This window comes from Squalius cephalus (assembly GCF_949319135.1).
Source record: "Squalius cephalus genome assembly, chromosome: 6".
In the NCBI taxonomy this organism is placed as follows: Eukaryota; Metazoa; Chordata; class Actinopteri; order Cypriniformes; family Leuciscidae; genus Squalius; species Squalius cephalus.
The window spans coordinates 34,952,539-34,971,631 of record NC_137127.1 but is presented as its reverse complement, the minus strand read 5'-3'; the positions used below and the strand labels follow the sequence as shown (position 1 = coordinate 34,971,631).

Sequence of the window (19,093 nt, the reverse complement as noted above, 5' to 3'; positions counted from 1 at the left end):
CATGATGACTATATCATCACCAATAAGTAACCAGCATCTAGCTTTTTTACAATAAAAAAATGAGAAACACAGTCAAGGCAGCCAGAGAAAAATTTAATGTTAAAAAGTCATGGGTCAAGAGCCCAGATAAAGCAAACACTGATCAAACTTTACTATTTTCAATAAAACATTAACATCTAAACCTTGAGAGATCTGTTTGTGTTTAATGTTCTGTTGATGCTAGTCATTTAAGGTATTTTTTTTATTTTTTTATTTTAGGTGAAGGTGTTTACTCTAATAATTCAGGAAATACCTGTAAAATAACAGGTTTTCTGTAAAATTTGTGTTGAAAATTTCTGTAAAAGGTTTTGCACTTTTTAAAATTAGGATATTTTACTTTAATCTTACAGGTTTGGTTTGGCACCTGTTGCTGCCATTCATTTTTTAATTTTTAATTTTTTTTTACTTTGCAGTGTGAACAATAGTGCCAACTGTCCCATTACTCCATCTGGTGGTTATTTCACGAATTATCATCAACATTATTCTCTTAATTTTACCTACATTTGTATTTAATTCAAGAAAACAGAAAAAATACTGTATAAATAAGATAATTACTGTAATTTGCCATTAATGACATAATACTTAAAATAACAGCAGTGTTGTTAATTTTATACAGTTTGTAATTTTACGGAGTTTTGCGTACAATTAAAAATAAAAGAAAATGACTGTAAAAAATAAGAGCTATTTTCTGTAAAACTTTGATATTTTTTTTTACAGTGTCTGGTGTGTGGTGAGCATACTGGCGCCATTGCATTGTGCATGTAGTATATGCTAGCATGACAAAAAGAGTGTTTACTAGTTGCTATATCAATATAGAGAAAAAATGCTCTAAAATTCAGAAATCTTAGAAAGATACCATGCACATTTTTTTAACCATAGGAAAAGTAAATTTCCTACTTAAGTAAATTTTTCATCTCTGTTTTTTTGTGTTTATTTGAAATTAGACAAATCTAATATTATTTTAATCTTATATATTTAACAGTTGAGATAGTTTCTTAATGCTTTGCTAACTAGCAGAAGACACTAACCAGGCTTAAATCCCAGTTATGCAGATGGGGAACGTTCTAAAACTGTGTTAAAACGTACCCCGCTAGAACTATGTTGTTCCATTCAGTTACCGATGCAATTGGCATAATTAACTTTTATGAATTTCTATTGATTAACCATGAGAAACAGGTGAATAAAGACTGAGAGGAAGAACCTGAATGTTCAGAAATTATTACTTCAAGAAATTTACAGCATTGTGTTCAATGTTGTGTTGTGTTCAGCTCTGCAACTGTATAACTTGCAGTGTTCATTGTCATACTCCAAAAATATTTTATTTAGAATTTCTAAAAATAAAAATAAAATTCTATTATTTTATATGAAAAAATCTGAAAGAAGTATACTGTGTTAATGAAACAAGACAACATATTTGTACCAGACATGTGCGAAATTAATTTGGAAAAAAAGAAAAACTCTGAACCCTGCAGTAGATTTACACAAACTGAGAAAGTCAAAAAGCATTAGGCTGTGCCCCGCTCTCCCCTTCACTCACATGTAATCAAAGGAAAATATGTCATAAAAATATATTACTTTTTTCCTGACATTTAAAAATGTTTTAAACTGAAACCATTTTAATTGAAAATGATATTTTTTTTCAAAACCATAAGAATATATAATAGATGTTTTTAAAGAGTTTTCCTTTTCTTTATTGTGGCATCTATTTTATGTTATTGACCGTAAATCCAAAAGTTCAGTATTTCTTATTATATGTGATGTAAATTCTAAATAAATATTGTTTATTTTGTGCATAGGTTGTTGATGGTCTCTATCTAGGAAATATAAGAGGTAAGCAGAATGTTTAACTATTTTTTAATTGTGTGTTGTCATGAAGCCAAACAATATATTTTATCATAATCTATACAGTATGTCTATGTACACTTGTAAACATTCCATACCAGCTCTAATACCCATTAATTAACTGAGTTAATGAACTTCTCTAAGTTAAATTTTAATGTTGCTGTCTGCCATGGCGTCAAGAATCAGCCAAATTTCCATCATCAAAAGTGGTTGTTAAGATAAGCCTGTTGTACCCTGTATTTATGATCAATATATTAAATTGTTTAAAGGTGCACTATGTAACCTTTTATTTAACAAAATTTAAATAATCAATATACCATCAATCCTTCTTCCACTTTTCGCGCAAAATTGCGTACTACGCCACTCGCCCGTGTGTATCTCGTCAAATCTGTAAATAGAGAAAAATTGCTCCAACTACTTTGATGCATCCAAAGTGGCATAGCATAGGTTAGTTGACGCAACAAGCTAGAAAGATTGACATGGAGTAGCTAAATCTTGAACCTCTGGAGAATCACCTGTTTAAAAACAAAAACAAAAAAAACACAGAACAGAGGAATCAAGTCAAGTCACCTTCATTTATATAGCGCTTTTAACAATATGGATTGTTTCAAAGCAGCTTTACAGTGATAATAGGAAATTACTGTAACAGATTGTTTAGGATTTACAACAGCTCTAGGATAAAATTATTGTCCAGCTAAAGTTAGTTTTGATTGATTCACTTCCATTGTAAAGATCATTAGTTATTAACTAAGGGGCCGCTTACATGACACTGTTCTAACAGAAAACCCTTAAAGGGTAAGTTCGGTATTTTACACTTAAAGCCCTGTTTACAGATCGTTTCTGATGAAATAGAACGGTTATGATTAAAATTTGGACACATGCTGCTGTCCCGAGAATTTTAGGTTTATTTCGCTTCTCCCCCCCACCTACACAATGGCAGTCTATGTGCACTGGAACAATCCTTCCTAAAACGCATTAAACTTTCGTTTACAAAGAGATGAAACTCACCGAGTGGTCAGGGGTGTTCACTGATATGCTCACAAAAAAATCGCTGAAAAAGATGCTTTCCAACAGGTGTTTTACCATTCGTTGTAAAACTGTGGATCTATTTTTCCAAACGTCTCACACCCGAACATTCTTCCGTTGAGAGCTTGAATAATAGACACTCCAGCCCAGTTGGTGGCGATAATGCACCTTTGCCAATTGCAAGCAAACCGCTGGCATTTCATTGAATACACAGAAGAAGCAGAAGAAGAAGCGGCGGAGTAATACCGTACCTCACACAGCACATTCAATACAAATCAATGGAGTTGGACAAAAACTACGATAAAACCTGTTGGAAAGCATCTTCTGCAGCGATTTTTGTGTGAGCATATCAGTGAACACCCCTGACCACTCGGTGAGTTTCACGTCTTTGTAAACGAAAGTTTAATGCATTTTAGGAAGGATTGTTCCAGTGCACATAGACTGCCATTGTGTAAGTGGGGGGGAGAAGCGAAATAAACCTAAAATTCTCGGGACAGCAGCATGTGTCCAAATTTTAATCTTAACCGTTCTATTTCATCAGAAACGGTCTGTAAACAGGGCTTTAAGTGTAAAATACCGAACTTGTCCTTTAATGCTCTCCTACCTGCTCATCTGCACAACAACAGTGCCTGGTGGCTCGAGAACGCAAACCTTGAAATAGATTCCAAGGTGCAAGCGGTGAAAAAGCGGTGAAAAAGCGGTATCATCGCCACGTAAACTTCAAAAACGTGAATCCGTGAAAACACAGACTGCGTGCACATGCGTACTATGTGTCTAGTCTATAGGTATACGCGTTTGAATATATATGTGCGCAGGCGTGTAGTCTTTCTTTACAATTTGACCTCACTGAATTACTTGTCTGGACTTAAAAATTCATAATACAGAATGTTTTGTCGCTTCCACGCATCCATGTGAACTGGAATCATTTTGACAACGTTTTATCTGTACAGAGGTAACTCTTTGCGCTTGAACCAGTAAGCAAACACCAAGCAACCACTCAGAACACCATATAATTTAGTTAAGATCGTATGCATTTTATCAGTTCATGCATTCCCTGAGAATTAAACCCCCGACCTTGATGTTGCTACCGCCATGCTCAACTGTTTGAGCTACAGGAGTATTATTGTTGATATTTGCTTGCTCCCACCCACTGACTGAATGTCTGTCAATGTTCAGCGGCATTCAGACCTGGTGAGCACTACAATGTTTAGAAGCACTTAAGTTGAAAACCGCACAGTGGGTGCATGCTAAACACAATTTTGTCATTAAACAGACTCGGAAAACAGAGACAGTCTGTCCCGCAATGGCATCACCCATATCCTCTCCGTATGCAACAATGCCAAGCCTGCGTTAGAGGTAAGAACAGCGTTCCACAGAGACTACAGGGAGAGAACTTTTCCATTAATGTTTTGGCACTGTAATGTAAATTGTACTTCTGTGAAATTGTACTTAATGGTACATGGAGCTAAGCTCAGAGCAGTTTGAGGCATGTTTTGTATGCTTTAAACATGTTCACAAAAAATAATGTGAATGTATAATAACTTTAATCTGACATGATTTAGTGGTTTATTTCTAGGAATGTTAAAGCTAAATGAGGCTGCTTGTTGCATTGTTCAGTATGTGTGTTATGAGCAGCAGGGGGCAGCAATGATAAACTGTACAGCTGTTGTTCATTTAACTTTCCATTATGAGTTCCCCCTGGACATTTTATCATACACACAACATATGGGTTCTTTCTGGAAACATTACATGATATTAACAGTCATTTAAATTTCATCAAATTTAAAGGGATAGTTCACCCAAAAATGAAAATTAGCCCATGAAGCCATCCTAGGTGTATATGACATTCTTCTTTCAGACGAATACAATCGGAGTTATATTAAAAAATGTCCTGGCTCTTCCTATAGCTTTATAATGGGAGTCAACGGGTATATTTTTTTTGGAAGTCCATCAAAGTGCATCCATCCATGATAAAATTGCTCTACACGGCTCTGGTGGGTTCATAAAGGCCTTTTGAAGTGAAGCGATGCATTTGTGTAAGAAAAATATACATAATTAAAACTTTATCGACTAAAATAACTAGCTTCTGGCAGACGGTCATACGCAAGTATGCAAAACGCATCGCTTCACTTCAGAACGCCTTTATTAACCCGCCAGAGCTGTGTCGAGCACTTTTATCATGGATGGATCAATATACCCATTGACTCCCATTATTAAGCTTGAAAGAGACAGGACATTTTTCAATATAAAAAAAATATTACTCTGAATGTATTAGTCTGAAAGAAAAAAATGTCATATACACCGATGACTGCTACATTTAAATATATATATGTGAACAGAATGAAACATAAGCACTGCGACACTTAAGCACAGCTGAGAAGGTGTATTTCAACTATCTAATTGTTTTTGCTCTCTCCATTAGGACATGACCTATCTGTGCATTAATGCAGCTGATGCCTCCAGCCAAAATTTGTGAGTCACATTTACTGCAGAACATACAAGCCTTTCCCAAACACACACACACACACACACACACACACACACACACACACACACACACACACTGTCAGAAATATATGTGTATAAACATTCTAAATTATATTTAGAATTGCTCTCTGTTGAATTTGTCAGAGTAATTTGAAAACTCCAGCAGTTCCTCAGTCACATGTCTCTCTTATGATGACAGAATATTGCAGAATTATGTCATTCATTTATTTGTGTGTGTGTGTGTGTGTGTGTGTGTGAGAGAGAGAGAGAGAGAGAGAGAGAGAGAGTGTGTGTGTGTGTGTGTGTGTGTGTGTGTGTGTGTGTGTGTGTGTGTGTGTGTGTGTGTGTGTGCGTGTGTGCATGTGTGCATGTGTGTGAGAGAGAGAGTGGGTGTTTGTGTGTGAGAGAGAGATTTCCTGCACCAGAACATGCCTACTGCTCTACTATATAAAAGGCAAAAATCAGTGTGTATGTTCGAATTTACAGTATTCATAAAACTGAGGGCAAAATGTACCTGGATGACCTACTACTTTTGCCAAGATTCTGAAGTGTGCATCCAATGGACACTTTATTATCCCATGATGCCAAAGGAGAGAAGTTGAAATTGGCTGTGAAGCAAAACAATTGACAATGTCACATGACATGGCAGATGCAATGCCTCTGAAATTCGCTCACGCTACACACATTCATACTATATAAAACATATTTTTTTAACGGTCAAGAAGTGAGTTCTTATTCAAATGAAGGCAGCTATTGAGTAAGATTGTTTTAGTCATATACATGACTTAGTCACAAACATTATTTGGTGTTCACATTTTTGGGCTGGACACTCACTCCAACCAGATTTCGGCTACTCTCAGCTTCTGAAATTGCAGTGCTATAAAAATAAAACAACTAAAATAATATAAATAAATAAAATTACTTTTTGGTTATTTGGTTTGTAATTTGAATAAGAGCTTTATGACTCTTAAAATGTGGTCACATTAGCAAAATGTCAATAATTTGAAAAAAGTTTTAAACTGTAAACTTTAAATTTAAAGTGTAATGCATTTAAAATTAAACACTTTGGAATTTATGTAAACCAATCAGAAACAAGCATTCTGCAGAGCCATAGTTTGAACATAATGAATGAATAATAAAACTAACAGAAAGTATGGAGCATATCTACGACAGACCAGAGGTTCGTGCAGTAGCTTTGGAAAAAGTGAAGTTATGTAATACTACAGTAAGAGTGGCTGTATGAGTCACGGTTTTCACAAAGTTCTCTTTTTTATTCAATGAAAGAGCCCCTTGATTCTCTTGAAAATGTCAGTAGTTTGTAGTTCAGCTGTCTAAATAAAGGGATTCAGGGATTCAATTTTTGGAAGTGGGGGAATCTTAAACACTCCCAAACCCCCCCCCCCCCCCCCCCCCACACTGTTTTTTTGAGTGTGTACAGTTGCTTAAGTTAGACAGAATACACACACACACACACACACACAATGCGTTTCCTTGTTTAACGGAACTCTCTACAGACCAGTGACGGCTGCTGGTCTTTCAAAGAGGGGAAGCTCATTTTCGGCCTACATCATAAAAATTGTCCATTTATTTATACGTAAATTGTACGTTCCTTTTCCAGAAAATGCTCTGTGACCCTGTCGTACTAACTAGGCGTCTTTTCCAGTGACTTGACCAGTGTCCTCTCAATGGCCAGCAGAGTTAAATATAATTGTATAAATGTAATAATATAATAAAGGTATAAATAATAATATAGTATAGTATAATAATACTACTACTACTACTAATAATATATTTTTTAATTATTTTAATAATATTTTTTTTTAATTATTAGCCTACTAATAATAATATAAAAAATATAATAAGTAATAATATAATAAAGGTATAAATGTATAATTGTGTGAAATGTATTATGAAAATTGGCTAGCAATTTCGACAAGCAAATACCAAGAAATAGGTTGCAGCAGTTAGTCTTTCAACTACACTTGCAAAATCCGCGATGGGACTGAGCTCGAATAGCTTCAGCATTAGCGACTTTTTATTGTATGAAATCGCTGTCAATCAAAAGGAGATGCAGCCTTTCGACAGACCCTCCAATCATCACGCAGAAGCCCGGAGTCCACGCCAGCCCGCTCCTCATTCACCCCCAGAGACGCTGAGCGTCCGTGGGCGGGACATAATCGCAGCATTTATCCAATGACCGTCTAGTTGCGAAGCACTGAAAAAAACTGTTCAAAGCAGCCCCATTGAAGTCAGTGGACGCTGGGCTTCAACAGGGAAATGCACTGTGACGCTACGTGACTGTATGAGAAGGAAATCGAGTCAGCCGACCTGCTGTATGTAACTGATTCTGAACGAACTCGTCTTTGAGATGCGTTTTCTAACGCATTTTTAGTCAATAAAATGTTCAAACAATAGTACATATTTGACCATTAATTGTTTGACATTATAGGAGAAGCCGAGCTTCCCTTGCAGTCTTAAAGAAATCCCCACTGCTACAGACATAATGCTTTTTATACAGTACAAACTGTATATTCTATCTCCTAAACCTACCCATCACAGGGGGACCAAATAATGTCCTTTTTTCCCCACAACAGAGGGAATATCTGAACCACACAGACAGACTTGTTTTATCCTCCTGAAATCATTATATCGACTCTCCATAATGCTTTTTTTAAACACAATCCTCACAGAAAACTTTCTGCATTTTTACATTTTCAAAAAAAGGTTTTACTATCTTTGTGGGGACATTTGGTCCTCACAATGTAGGTTAAACAAGTACACACACACACACACACACACACACACACACACAAACACACGCTAATTTTTATACTGTAAAAACTGTATATTCCATCCCCTTAACCTACCCATTACAGAAAACGTTCAGAATTTTTAGATAAAAAAAAAAAAAAAAAAAAAAACATCTCTTAGTATGATTTATAAGCTGTTCTCTTTCATCATCTCGTGTTCGAGATCCACCTATGGGAAGGGCATCCGTACCTGACCTTTGCAGAAGCATCCAATTGCACCAAGTCTGGCTAGACAGACAGAAGTGCACAGCCAATGCCAGGTAAGGTCCCTCCCCCTTACCTGAGGGCATATAACGCCTGCAAGCACTGCTATTCTCCAGTTGACATTCGCTTCTCGCAATCTCTGCACTTACACAGTTCGGTTGGATTTACACTGCACATTTGCGTGTCTTCAGGAGGACATATCGCCTGATCAGCCTCCACCAGACGTTACAGTCGTTTATTCAACCTGATTAACGTTAGCTGTGTTCTGCATCCGGAGCCGCCCGCGCTCTTGCTTTTCTCGCCTGCTCCCCTTCCACGGCTGCCTGCCACAGATTTTTCGGAGTTTTTCTCCGGTATGTCGCTGTCTAAATCTGCCGCTTCTCCGGGGAACAGCCTATCACGGGGCTGCCCGGCCGCGTGTGGTGCGCTGATCACCGCTAAGGACCTTCACTCTTTCTGCGTGGTCTGCTTGGGCCTCAAACATGCTCAAGAAGCCTTGGAGAACCCGGAGAATTGCAGTCAGTGCCTTATGCTGCCCAAGAAGCTTTTGCGACACCGTCTTAAAGTCACAGCGACCCAGTGCACCGAGCTCGGCCTTTCTGACTAGGATGGGGGACACAGTGACGAAGACGCGCTACCGGGGGCTTCCCAGGGCGTTACTTCACTTAATTGGGCTGACCAGCCCAATCCTGCGTTCCCCGAAGAGGACATCTTCGTGGGCAACCTCCCGCTCATCGACGAACCGGCCGGTTCTGGCGACGAGGATGACACGGTGTTCTTTCTTGGGGTTTCAGAGGACGAGGAGGCCATCCTGCCCTCTGCCCATCCCCAGGCCTATGCCCCCACGGCCTTGCCTCAGTCCATCCTCCTGGAAGTGTGTGAGCGAATGGCCGCTTGCCTCAACATTGAGTGGCCGGCTCCACAGAGCGCCACCAACCAAGAAAGGGACATTTACGACGGAAAAGTGCTGGGACCCCCTCCCAGTCCGAGGAAACAACTCTTCCCCGTCCTTCCAGCGTGCGTGAAGCACATGAGGCACAACTGGAGCGACCCGCTCGATCTCAAGCACGGTCTCACGAGCCTTGAGGTGGAGGATATGGCAGCTCTTGGCATGGGTGACCCCCTGCTATCGAGCCGTCCATCGCCAGGCACCTTAACCCTGCACAGGGTGGGCTGCTCGCTCCCCCTAAGCCAGTCTTGCCCAACAAGATGGACCGTTTTTTCTGCCTCAGTTCACCAGGCCGCTTACAAGTCCTCGGCCTTGGCTGTCAGGGCCCTGATCGTCTCTTCCCTCCTCTCCACTTACCAGGCGGAGGTCTTGGACGAATTAGGGCAACAGCTGGAAAAGGGAACCCCTTCTCTACCATTGTGGAAGGAGATCCTTACGGTTAACGACCTCGTCCTCCGTTAACGCTCATCAGGCCGTCCAAGTCTGCGGGCGCTCTATGGCGCTTTCTGTGGTGGGAGAGAGAGCACGCGCTCTGGCTTAACCTGTCGGGAATTCCTGACAGTGAGAAGAGGCGCATCGCGGGCGCTCCAGTAGAGCCCGGCCGGGCTCTCTTTGGCCCCACCGTTGCATTGATTCAGCAACGATGTGACGACAAAAAGAAGGAGGATGAGGCCTTCAAGTTATGCCTTCCTAGGAAGGCAGCCCCACGCCAGGTGCCCCCTGTGCGTTTGCCTACCCCCCCTGTCACGGGACGAAATTTCCATCAGGGCAAGGAAAGGCCCCGCAACAAATCCCCCTCACGACAGAAAAACCCTCCTCCTGCTAAACATGGGGGGAAATCGACTCCTGCTGCAGCAGGAAGACCATCAAACCCTACCCCACCGACTCGAAACGTAAGCGGCCTGCCTGATGTTCAGCCGATGTGGGCATTGAGTCCGCTTTCAAGGGCCACAAGCCCCTCGGACTCTCTTCCTGCCCCAGGACCCCTGTCCAAAAGACGGAGGGTCTCCCGTGGATGGGTCAGTTCCCCCCCTCCTGAGGCTGCCCAGCCCATGTGTTCAGTGGACTTTGTGTGTTCTCCCCCCATGTTCAGGTGGTCTGTTGTGAGGAAAAGTGCAAAAGCAGTGTCACCACTCCGCACCTACTCTGTTCCCCTCACCCAAATAATAAAGGCTTCGGCCCCACTGTTCCCCCTACCCAAAACACACACAAAACACAAAAACACATTAAAACAAATTAATCAAATGAATTCATTAGGGAGAGAAGATCTCTCTCCGCAGAGAGAAATCATCTCCCTGCAGAGAGAGAAAATCTCTTTGAACCCCTGCATGTCGCCCCTAGTTTGTCCACAAGGCGGTGCCATTGCATCACAAATGAGCCAGCTGGGCCTACACAGCGCCACTCCGACTCGGGTGGAAACACTCGCGAGTCATGAATTGGCTTGGCAAACTGTTTCGGCTCCCGAGTGGGTGACACGTACAATAATACAAGACAGCAGTTTGCAATAAAAACCCCGCATTTCAACGCCGTTCTCTTTTCACACACGGAAGAGAGCGCCGCGCAAATCCTGAAAGAGGAAATATCTTCCCTTCTAAACAAGGGAGCGATTCAGGTGGTGCCCCCCAATCTGATGAATCAGGGATTTTATTCTCGTTATTTCCTGGTCCCAAAGAAGGACGGTTCTCTCCGCCCAATCTTGGACCTCCGTGTGTTGAACAAACATTTCAGGAAATACAATTTCAGAATGCTAACTCATGGCTCGCTCTGCCGCACCATAAAACGGAACGACTGGTTCACATTGGTCAATCTGAAAGATGCTTTCTTCCACATAAGCATTTATCCACCTCACAGGAAGTTTCTTCGTTTTGCCTACCAAGGCACATTACGGATTCACAATTCTGTCGTTCGGGCTCTCGTTAAGCCCTCGGACCTTCTGTCTGTGTGCGGAGGCGGGCTTAGCACCCATGAGAATGTCAGGTCTGAGGATTTTGACATACATAGACGAATGGCTCATTATAGCCGAATCGAAGGAGAAAGTGTTGCAGGACACCTGCCGTGTGGAATACCTCCACTCGATGTTTCAGAGAACCGGGGTTACGATAGTAACCTATTGTTTTCCTAATGGGGACCAAAAAAAGAAAAAAGTCAGATATTGCCATCATTATGGGGATATTTGGACTTTCAATTGAGAGACAGAATTTATTTGTGTTTTGAAGATGAACAAAAGTCTTATGGGTTCGGATCAAAATGAAAGTGATTGATGCAGCATCTTTAATCAATAAAATAGTTTCACTTCTGAAAAGCAAAATTATTTAAAAACAACAACAACCCTATCACCCGCCACAAAATGTACAGTAGTTACTCCAATAAAAATGTGCTGTTTACAGTGAAACTAACCCTATTGAAAAAATAGTATACTTGAGCACAATTTGTTTGTATGTACTTTTGTAAAAAACTAAATGTATTTGTGGCACACTATAAATTGGTATGCTTAGTTAAAAAGTCTGTTAAATTGGAACAACTAATTTTGTACTAAATGCAAAGCAGTGCTGAAGTTCAACTAAAGTTGTATTTAATATACTTGTTTGTGCTAAAGTGGAACTATTCCAAGTATACTTAAGTACACTTTAAATATACTCTTGTATTTAAGTTTTGAAATGCAGAATTCACTCAGCATACACTTCAAATGTATTTTGGTGACATTACAATTGCAATTCAAATACACTGTAGGAGTGTTGAACATACATTATACTGATAATAAACTTTTAGTGATTTTAAAATACATTGCAATGACATTTCAAGTAAACTTGAAATGTGCTAATGAATCATTGCCGTGTGCTTCAAATAGGCTACAATAAAGTCATCTTTATATATGGCACAGCCTTTTACTGACACCCCCCAGTATACCAGTAACTAGCTTATGCGAAAAACATCAGTGAGACTAGGGGAACAGATATATGTACATTGAATGTAGGAACCATTACGGACTGCATTCGAACCCGGGTCGCTGCCACACAAGCACATTCGCTTTACTATAGTTACACCACCACACAGACATACACAACACAAAACTGGGGTCACTTTGTGTTCTTTCTATATTGTTACAAGTACTACTATAAGTAAACCGAATTTTCCATCAATGACCGCACAAATTAAATGGATTTAAAGACTGTGAATCGCCTAGAAAAGTCTCAATATAGGCGAAGTAAGCGCTGCGTGAAAATAAACGTGAAACTGTATCACATGAAAGTGTGTTAAACTTGAAGCTGTTGAAGAAATAAAGCCAGCAGACACAACATTAAATATCATCTGCAGAATGTTTTGCTCCCCTTTTACCTGACATGATCTCTCATTAATGCTGCATAAACCGGCATAACATTATAGATTTATTCTTGTGCATGTGCACGCACTAAAACACAGACAGTTCCGTTCCGTTTGTTGGTGGAAGAACGTGAAAGTGCAGAACTGCTTGTGTTTCAGTGCGTGCGGATGTAAGTAAAACCATCAGTAACATTTCTCTGCCGATTGTCTCTGCGCACTTCAACTCTCAATGTACTGCACAACTGCTCCTTATGTAAAACTCAATTAAATGATTTGGCGGTGTGATGGTCTCGCATTATGCTGCGGATTTACGTTGTTTCTTTTCATGCAGTTAACGTTTCTGAATTTATTTGACATTTTAACTTTTTGTGTAATTTTTGAGGACTGGTCAGGATAATTTTAATAATTAGTTTAATAATTCATAATATTTTGACAGCTCAAAGAGCTGCAGTCCACATTTAAAAGTGCAACAGGCCAAAAGTACCATTAATGGGAAAAGTGTATTACAGTATGTGCATTGGAGTGTATTAAGAATACACTAAAGTAAAAAAACTTCTGATCAGGTACGTGAATTTATTTGACTATATGTTGTTTTCTTTATTTGTCATAATTACATATATTTACTTCTGTAACTACTTTTTATATGTATGTAAAGCTACTTTGTAACCATGCAAAATTGTGAAAAGTGCTATATTATTTCTATTTTAATTGAATTAAGCAATAGCCTACCTGATATTCAAAGTGTGGTTAAATTATTGAAAAGGTAAAGGTCATAATTATAAAACTTACTTCATGATTATTTTTTTGCAACTCAAAATACATTTCCTGTAAACTTTTATTTAGGCCTATACTATGTTTATATAACAGGTCAACAGAGGATTCAACAAAAAGAAGGGTACTACTGAAGTAGTACTTAACAAATTAAATAATTTTATTTGCAAATTGCTCATTGTTTCATTTGCGCTGTAGGTAAAAGTTGTGTTTGGAAATTCTGCCATTACAGCACCTGTTAGCACAAACAAACAAGATGTTTCCGTTTATACCTTTGGTTTGCACAAAAAGAAAGTCTCATCTAAAAAAAATTACATAGCATAATCTTAAATTAATTTCATCATTCTCAGATTTGAAATACATGGTGAGACTTATGTCTCACCATGTATAATATAGATTGTTTCAAAGCAGCCTACAGTGATAATAGGAAATTAAAGTAACAGATTGTTTTGGCTTTACATCAGCTCTAGAATAAAGTTATTGTCCAGCTAAATTTAGTTTTGATTAATTCACTTCCATTGTAAAGATCATTAGTTATTAACTAAGGGGGCGCTGAAACGCAAACCTTGAAATAGGTTCCAAGGTGCAAGCGTTGAAAAATGTTGAAAAACGTTATCATCTCCACGTAAACTTCAAAAACGCAAATCTGTGAAAACGCTGACGGCGTGCACATGCGTATTACGTGTTTAGTCTATAGGTATGCGCGTTTGACTATATATGTGTGCAGGCGGTGTAGTCTTTCTTTACCAATTGACCTCACCAAATTACTTGTCTGGCCCTAAAAATTTATAATACAGATTTTTTTTTTTTGTCGCTTCTGCGTATCAATGTGAACTGGAATAATTTTGAAAACGTTTTATCTGTACAGAGGTAAAGGGAAGAGAAGGAGGCCTTCACAGGGGAGAGACTATGTGACAATTCAGGACTGCGTTGTCGTCGTGTCCAGGTGCAGATCCTTCATCAGATCTGGATAAGGCCTGGATCCGGTGGTAAACCTCGATTCGGTAACACTTTATAATAACGTTCAGTTTTAAGTCATTAATAAGTGGTTAGTTATATTCTATAACTAACTCTATTCTATGAATATGTGTTCTATGAATATGCGTTATATAACGCATATTCATGTTTTGTAAATGATTAGTTAATCATTTACTAATCAATTGTAAATGACTTAAAACTGAATCTACAAAACATACATACAATAATTAACATATCACTTATTAATCATTTATGAACGCATAGTCATGTTTCGTAAATAATTAGTTAATCATTTACTAATCACTTGTAAATGACTTGTAACAGAATTTACAAAACATACATAAAATGTTAGTATATCACTTGCTAATCATTTATGAATGTTCTGTAAATGATTAGTTCATCATGAACTAACCACTTATAAATTAATAACAAATGAACCTTATTATAAAGTGTTACCGAGATGTGTTTTTAGTCTAGATTTAAACGGACAGAGTGTGTCTGCTTCCCGGACAATGTTAGGAAGACTGTTAAAAAGTTTAGGTGCTAAATAGGAAAAGGATCTGCCTCCAGCAGTCGATTTTGATATTCTAGGTATTATCAACTGGCCGGAATTTTGAGATCGCAATAGACGTGAATGACTATAATGCATTAAGAGCTCGCTCAAGTACTGGGGACCTAAATCATTTAGTGCTTTGTAAGTAATCAGCAATATTTTAAAATGTATACGATGCTTAATAGGGAGGGATACTTCCTGGTTCTGGTAAGAACTCTAGCTGCTGCTTTTTGGACCAGCTGTAGTTTGTTTATTATGTGTGCAAGGCAACCACCCATAAGAGCATTACAATAATCTAGCCTTGATGTCATGAACGCATGAACTAACATTTCCGCATTTGTCATTGAAATCATATGTCGTAATTTAGATATATTTTTAAGATGGAAGAATGCGGTTTTACAGATACTAGAAACGTTACTTTCAAATGAAAGATTGGTATCAAAGGCTCGATGGTGTTTTAAGCCCCCAATGGCTCCTTAGAGGCAGCTAACCCTACCCTCAACCTTAAACCTACCCATCCCCTCGCTGCCTGGAAGGCGCCGTTGGGGGCATAAAACACCAAAGACCGTATCAAAGAGCACACCCAGGTTCATAACTGACGACGAAGACTTGACAGAGCAGCCATCAAGTGTTAGACAGTATTCTAGGTTATTACGTGAGGAAGTTTTTTGTCCAATAATTAGAATCTCTGTTTTTTTCAGAATTAAGTAGTAGGAAATTACTAGTCATCCAATTTTTTATATCAGCTATGCATTCCATTAATTTTGTGAATTGGAAAGTTTCATCAGGGCATGAAGAAATATAGAGCTGAGTATCATCAGCATAACAGTGAAAACTAATGCCATGCTTCCTAATAATATCTCCCAAAGGTAGCATGTACAGAGTGAACAGCAACGGTCCTAGTACTGAGCCTTGTGGTACTTCATACTGAACTTGTGATCGATAAGACATCTCTTCATTTACTGCTACAAACTGATAACGGTCAGATAAGTATGATTTAAACCATGCTAATGCAATTCCATTAATGCCAACATAATTTTCGAGTCTATTTAAAAGAATGTTGTGGTCAATGGTATCAAATGCAGCACTAAGATCTAGTAACACAAATAGAGAGATACAACCACGATCGGATGATAAGAGCAAATCATTTGTGACTCTAATGAGAGCTGTCTCAGTACTATGGTACGGTCTAAATCCTGAATGGAAATCCTTGCAGATACCATTTCTTTCTAAAAAGGAACATAGTTGTGAGGATACTGCCTTTTCTAGTATCTTTGACAGAAAAGGTAGATTCAAGATCGGCCTGTAATTGACTAATTCTGTAGGATCAAGTTGTGTTTTTTTAACAAGCGGTTTAATCATAGCCAGCTTAAAAGTTTTTGGTACGTATCCTAATGACAGAGAAGAATTAATGATATTAAGAAGAGGATCTATGACCTATCTATGAAGCATCTCTTTCAATAGCTTAGTCGGTATAGGGTCTAACATACATGTTGTCAATTTAGATGATTTAACGAGTTTAGAAAATTCTTTCTCTCCTATAGCAATGAATGAATGGAATTTTTCCTCAGGGAGACTACAATGCACTGATGTGATACTGTAGTTGACGGTTGTATAATTATAACTTTCTCCCTAATATTATCAATCTTTTAAGTAAAGAAGTTCATCGAGAACTCTGGATTTCCAGGGTACCAATTTAGTATATCAAAAGTACAATTGCAGGGTATTTATATTAAGTACATAAATATGTAAATATATTTGTAGTATACTTAGCATAAAATAAATGTATTTCAAATGCATTTTAGTATATTTATTTTTCACTAGGGTATTGTATGTAGGGTAGGATATGATTTGATTTAAAAAGTCTATGGACAATTCTACCAATAACATCCAGAACCATCCATGTTCAGCATCCAGAACAAATAAATATACAATTTCCCTTTATTTTATACCGGATCAAAAACTGTTTTTGAGATTTCAGAAAGCATTCACGTGTTATTAAGACTCTTTCCCCGCCATTTGCGAAATTTTCCAACATTTATGAGACAACGCTTACTCCTTTGCTGTAGAGAAAGATGCTACATGTTACACTTGGAAAGTAACGTTGAAGACATTGAATTAAACATAAACACAGTTTTTGTGTCTTAATCAGCTTTTCCTCATATACTGGCATATATAATATTTACAAATTAATTTATAAAATAAATTTGTAAAGCATGTGGAATTTTTCTACAATATTCACTCATGACATTCTAAGTCAATCTACTGCAGTATTTCATCTCTCAATCATGAAAATGTGGTTAACACCCAGTCATGCTTGAACAAAAACAAATACCGTCATATACAGTGCTATGCATAAGTTTAGACACCAATGCTAAAGTTGACTAAAAAGAGGAATAAAAAATCATCTTTTGGAAATTGAACTTAATGCCTTAATTAAAAAAATTAGGAAAAATCCAACCTTTAAGGACACCAATTTTCTTTGTAAATGAATAATGTATCGTAAATAAATAAATGTTCTTCCTTAAAATACAGGGTGCATAAGTTTGGACACCCCTATGTTAAATTCCCATAGAGGCAGGCAGATTTTTATTTTTAAAGGCCAGTTACTTCATGGATCCAGGATACTATGCATCCTGATAAAGTTCCCTTGGCCTTTGGAATTAAAATAGCCCCACATCATCACATAGCCTTCACCATACCTAGAGATTGGCATGGAGTACTTTCCATAAGATCATCTCTCAATGCAAATCAAACCTATTAGGCTATTAGGCTAACTGAAATAAAACCATGCCAATCTCTAGGTATGGTGAAGGCTATGTGATGATATGGGGCTATTTTAATTCCAAAGGCCAAGGGAACTTTATCAGGATGCATAGTATCCTGGATCCATGAAGTAACTGGCCTTTAAAAATTGGCCAGTTATTATAATAATAATAATAATAATAATAATGACTTTATTCAGGACTCAGAATGGGAGGTCCATAGTACAAGTTTAAAAAATGACAAAAGTTACAACATAGCAATAAAATATACAGTACATAGAAATAAATTAATAAAAGGTCAATAACTTTCACTTGTAATATACAAACAGGAGCGCCAATGTCTCCACAGTCTAGATGTATACCTGACAGAGCTAAAATCATTGTGGGCTAAAGCTTGTATAATTCTGTTTTCAGAGGCAGACATTCTACACATGTAGCGAAAAATAAGATTTCTTATTAAGGCAAAACATTGTCTCTCTATGTTCTTTTTGCTGTAAGACCACCACAAGTGGGCAGTATAAAGTGGTGTACAGAATGCTTTGAATAAAGCTACCTTAACATAAGCAGAACACCATGAAACCGGTATAATTTTAAAAAATACCGTGATATACATTTTTGGTCATACTGCCCAGCACTACAGCAGATGAAGATCATGCAATTCCTGCAGTTCCCGGATGTGCAAATGTTGAATTTTCAGCCGAATTTTAACCACTGAATTTGTGGAAGCGAATTTGTAAAGCGAAATAAAACTGACCGAAAATTGGCTGTCGAATATTATAGGTTGTATTTTTAAAAACAGACTGAATATTTTAGTGAAGTGAAGTCTGAAAGGCGAATGTGGGTTATTGATTTTTTTTATAATGAAAATGTATCTGAAATGTTTTTAATTGAAATATTCACAGCTTAAATACAACCATGTTGAATTTCAGACCCTAAAAATGCAAGGCCTTTAGAGCAATTCAACATGCTTTAGTTTCAAATACATTTGTCATTATTTTTTCTTCCATACATAAGCATCATAAAACACCTGAATGACATTCTAACATCTTAATGTTTTACAGTAGCAAATGCTCTAAACATGACATTTTCCAAATGAAAACACATTTGACAAATGTCTGGATGGTGTATGTGTGCTCATGAGATACTGGCCCCTGATGCAATCCTTAGGGAAGGAAACTGCACTGGCCACTTGGACTATTAAAAGCCCCTCTGTCACAATCCCACAGCTTTAAAATAAGGATAACGGTCAATCTGCCTGTTTCATCACACACAAGTCCTTTTTCCAATGGGGTGGCCTCACACACTGGCAAAACTGAGCTTGGGTAGATGTTTAGTGAAAAGTTAAAGT

At 38.1% G+C, this 19,093-nt stretch overlaps 2 protein-coding genes across 2 annotated transcripts in view; both read left to right on the top strand.

The window, feature by feature from the left end:
- Positions 1-19,093, top strand: part of gse1b (Gse1 coiled-coil protein b) — a 486,478-nt gene that overhangs the window by 341,780 nt on the left and 125,605 nt on the right. The window lies entirely within an intron of this gene.
- dusp22a (dual specificity phosphatase 22a) overlaps positions 1-19,093 on the top strand; it is an 81,349-nt gene that overhangs the window by 11,053 nt on the left and 51,203 nt on the right. Inside the window, exons 2-4 of the mRNA XM_079874244.1 lie at positions 1,836-1,869; positions 4,181-4,263; positions 5,330-5,379. Of these exons, the coding sequence (XP_079730370.1) occupies positions 1,836-1,869; positions 4,181-4,263; positions 5,330-5,379 (167 nt within the window). The remainder of the gene's footprint in view (positions 1-1,835; positions 1,870-4,180; positions 4,264-5,329; positions 5,380-19,093) is intronic.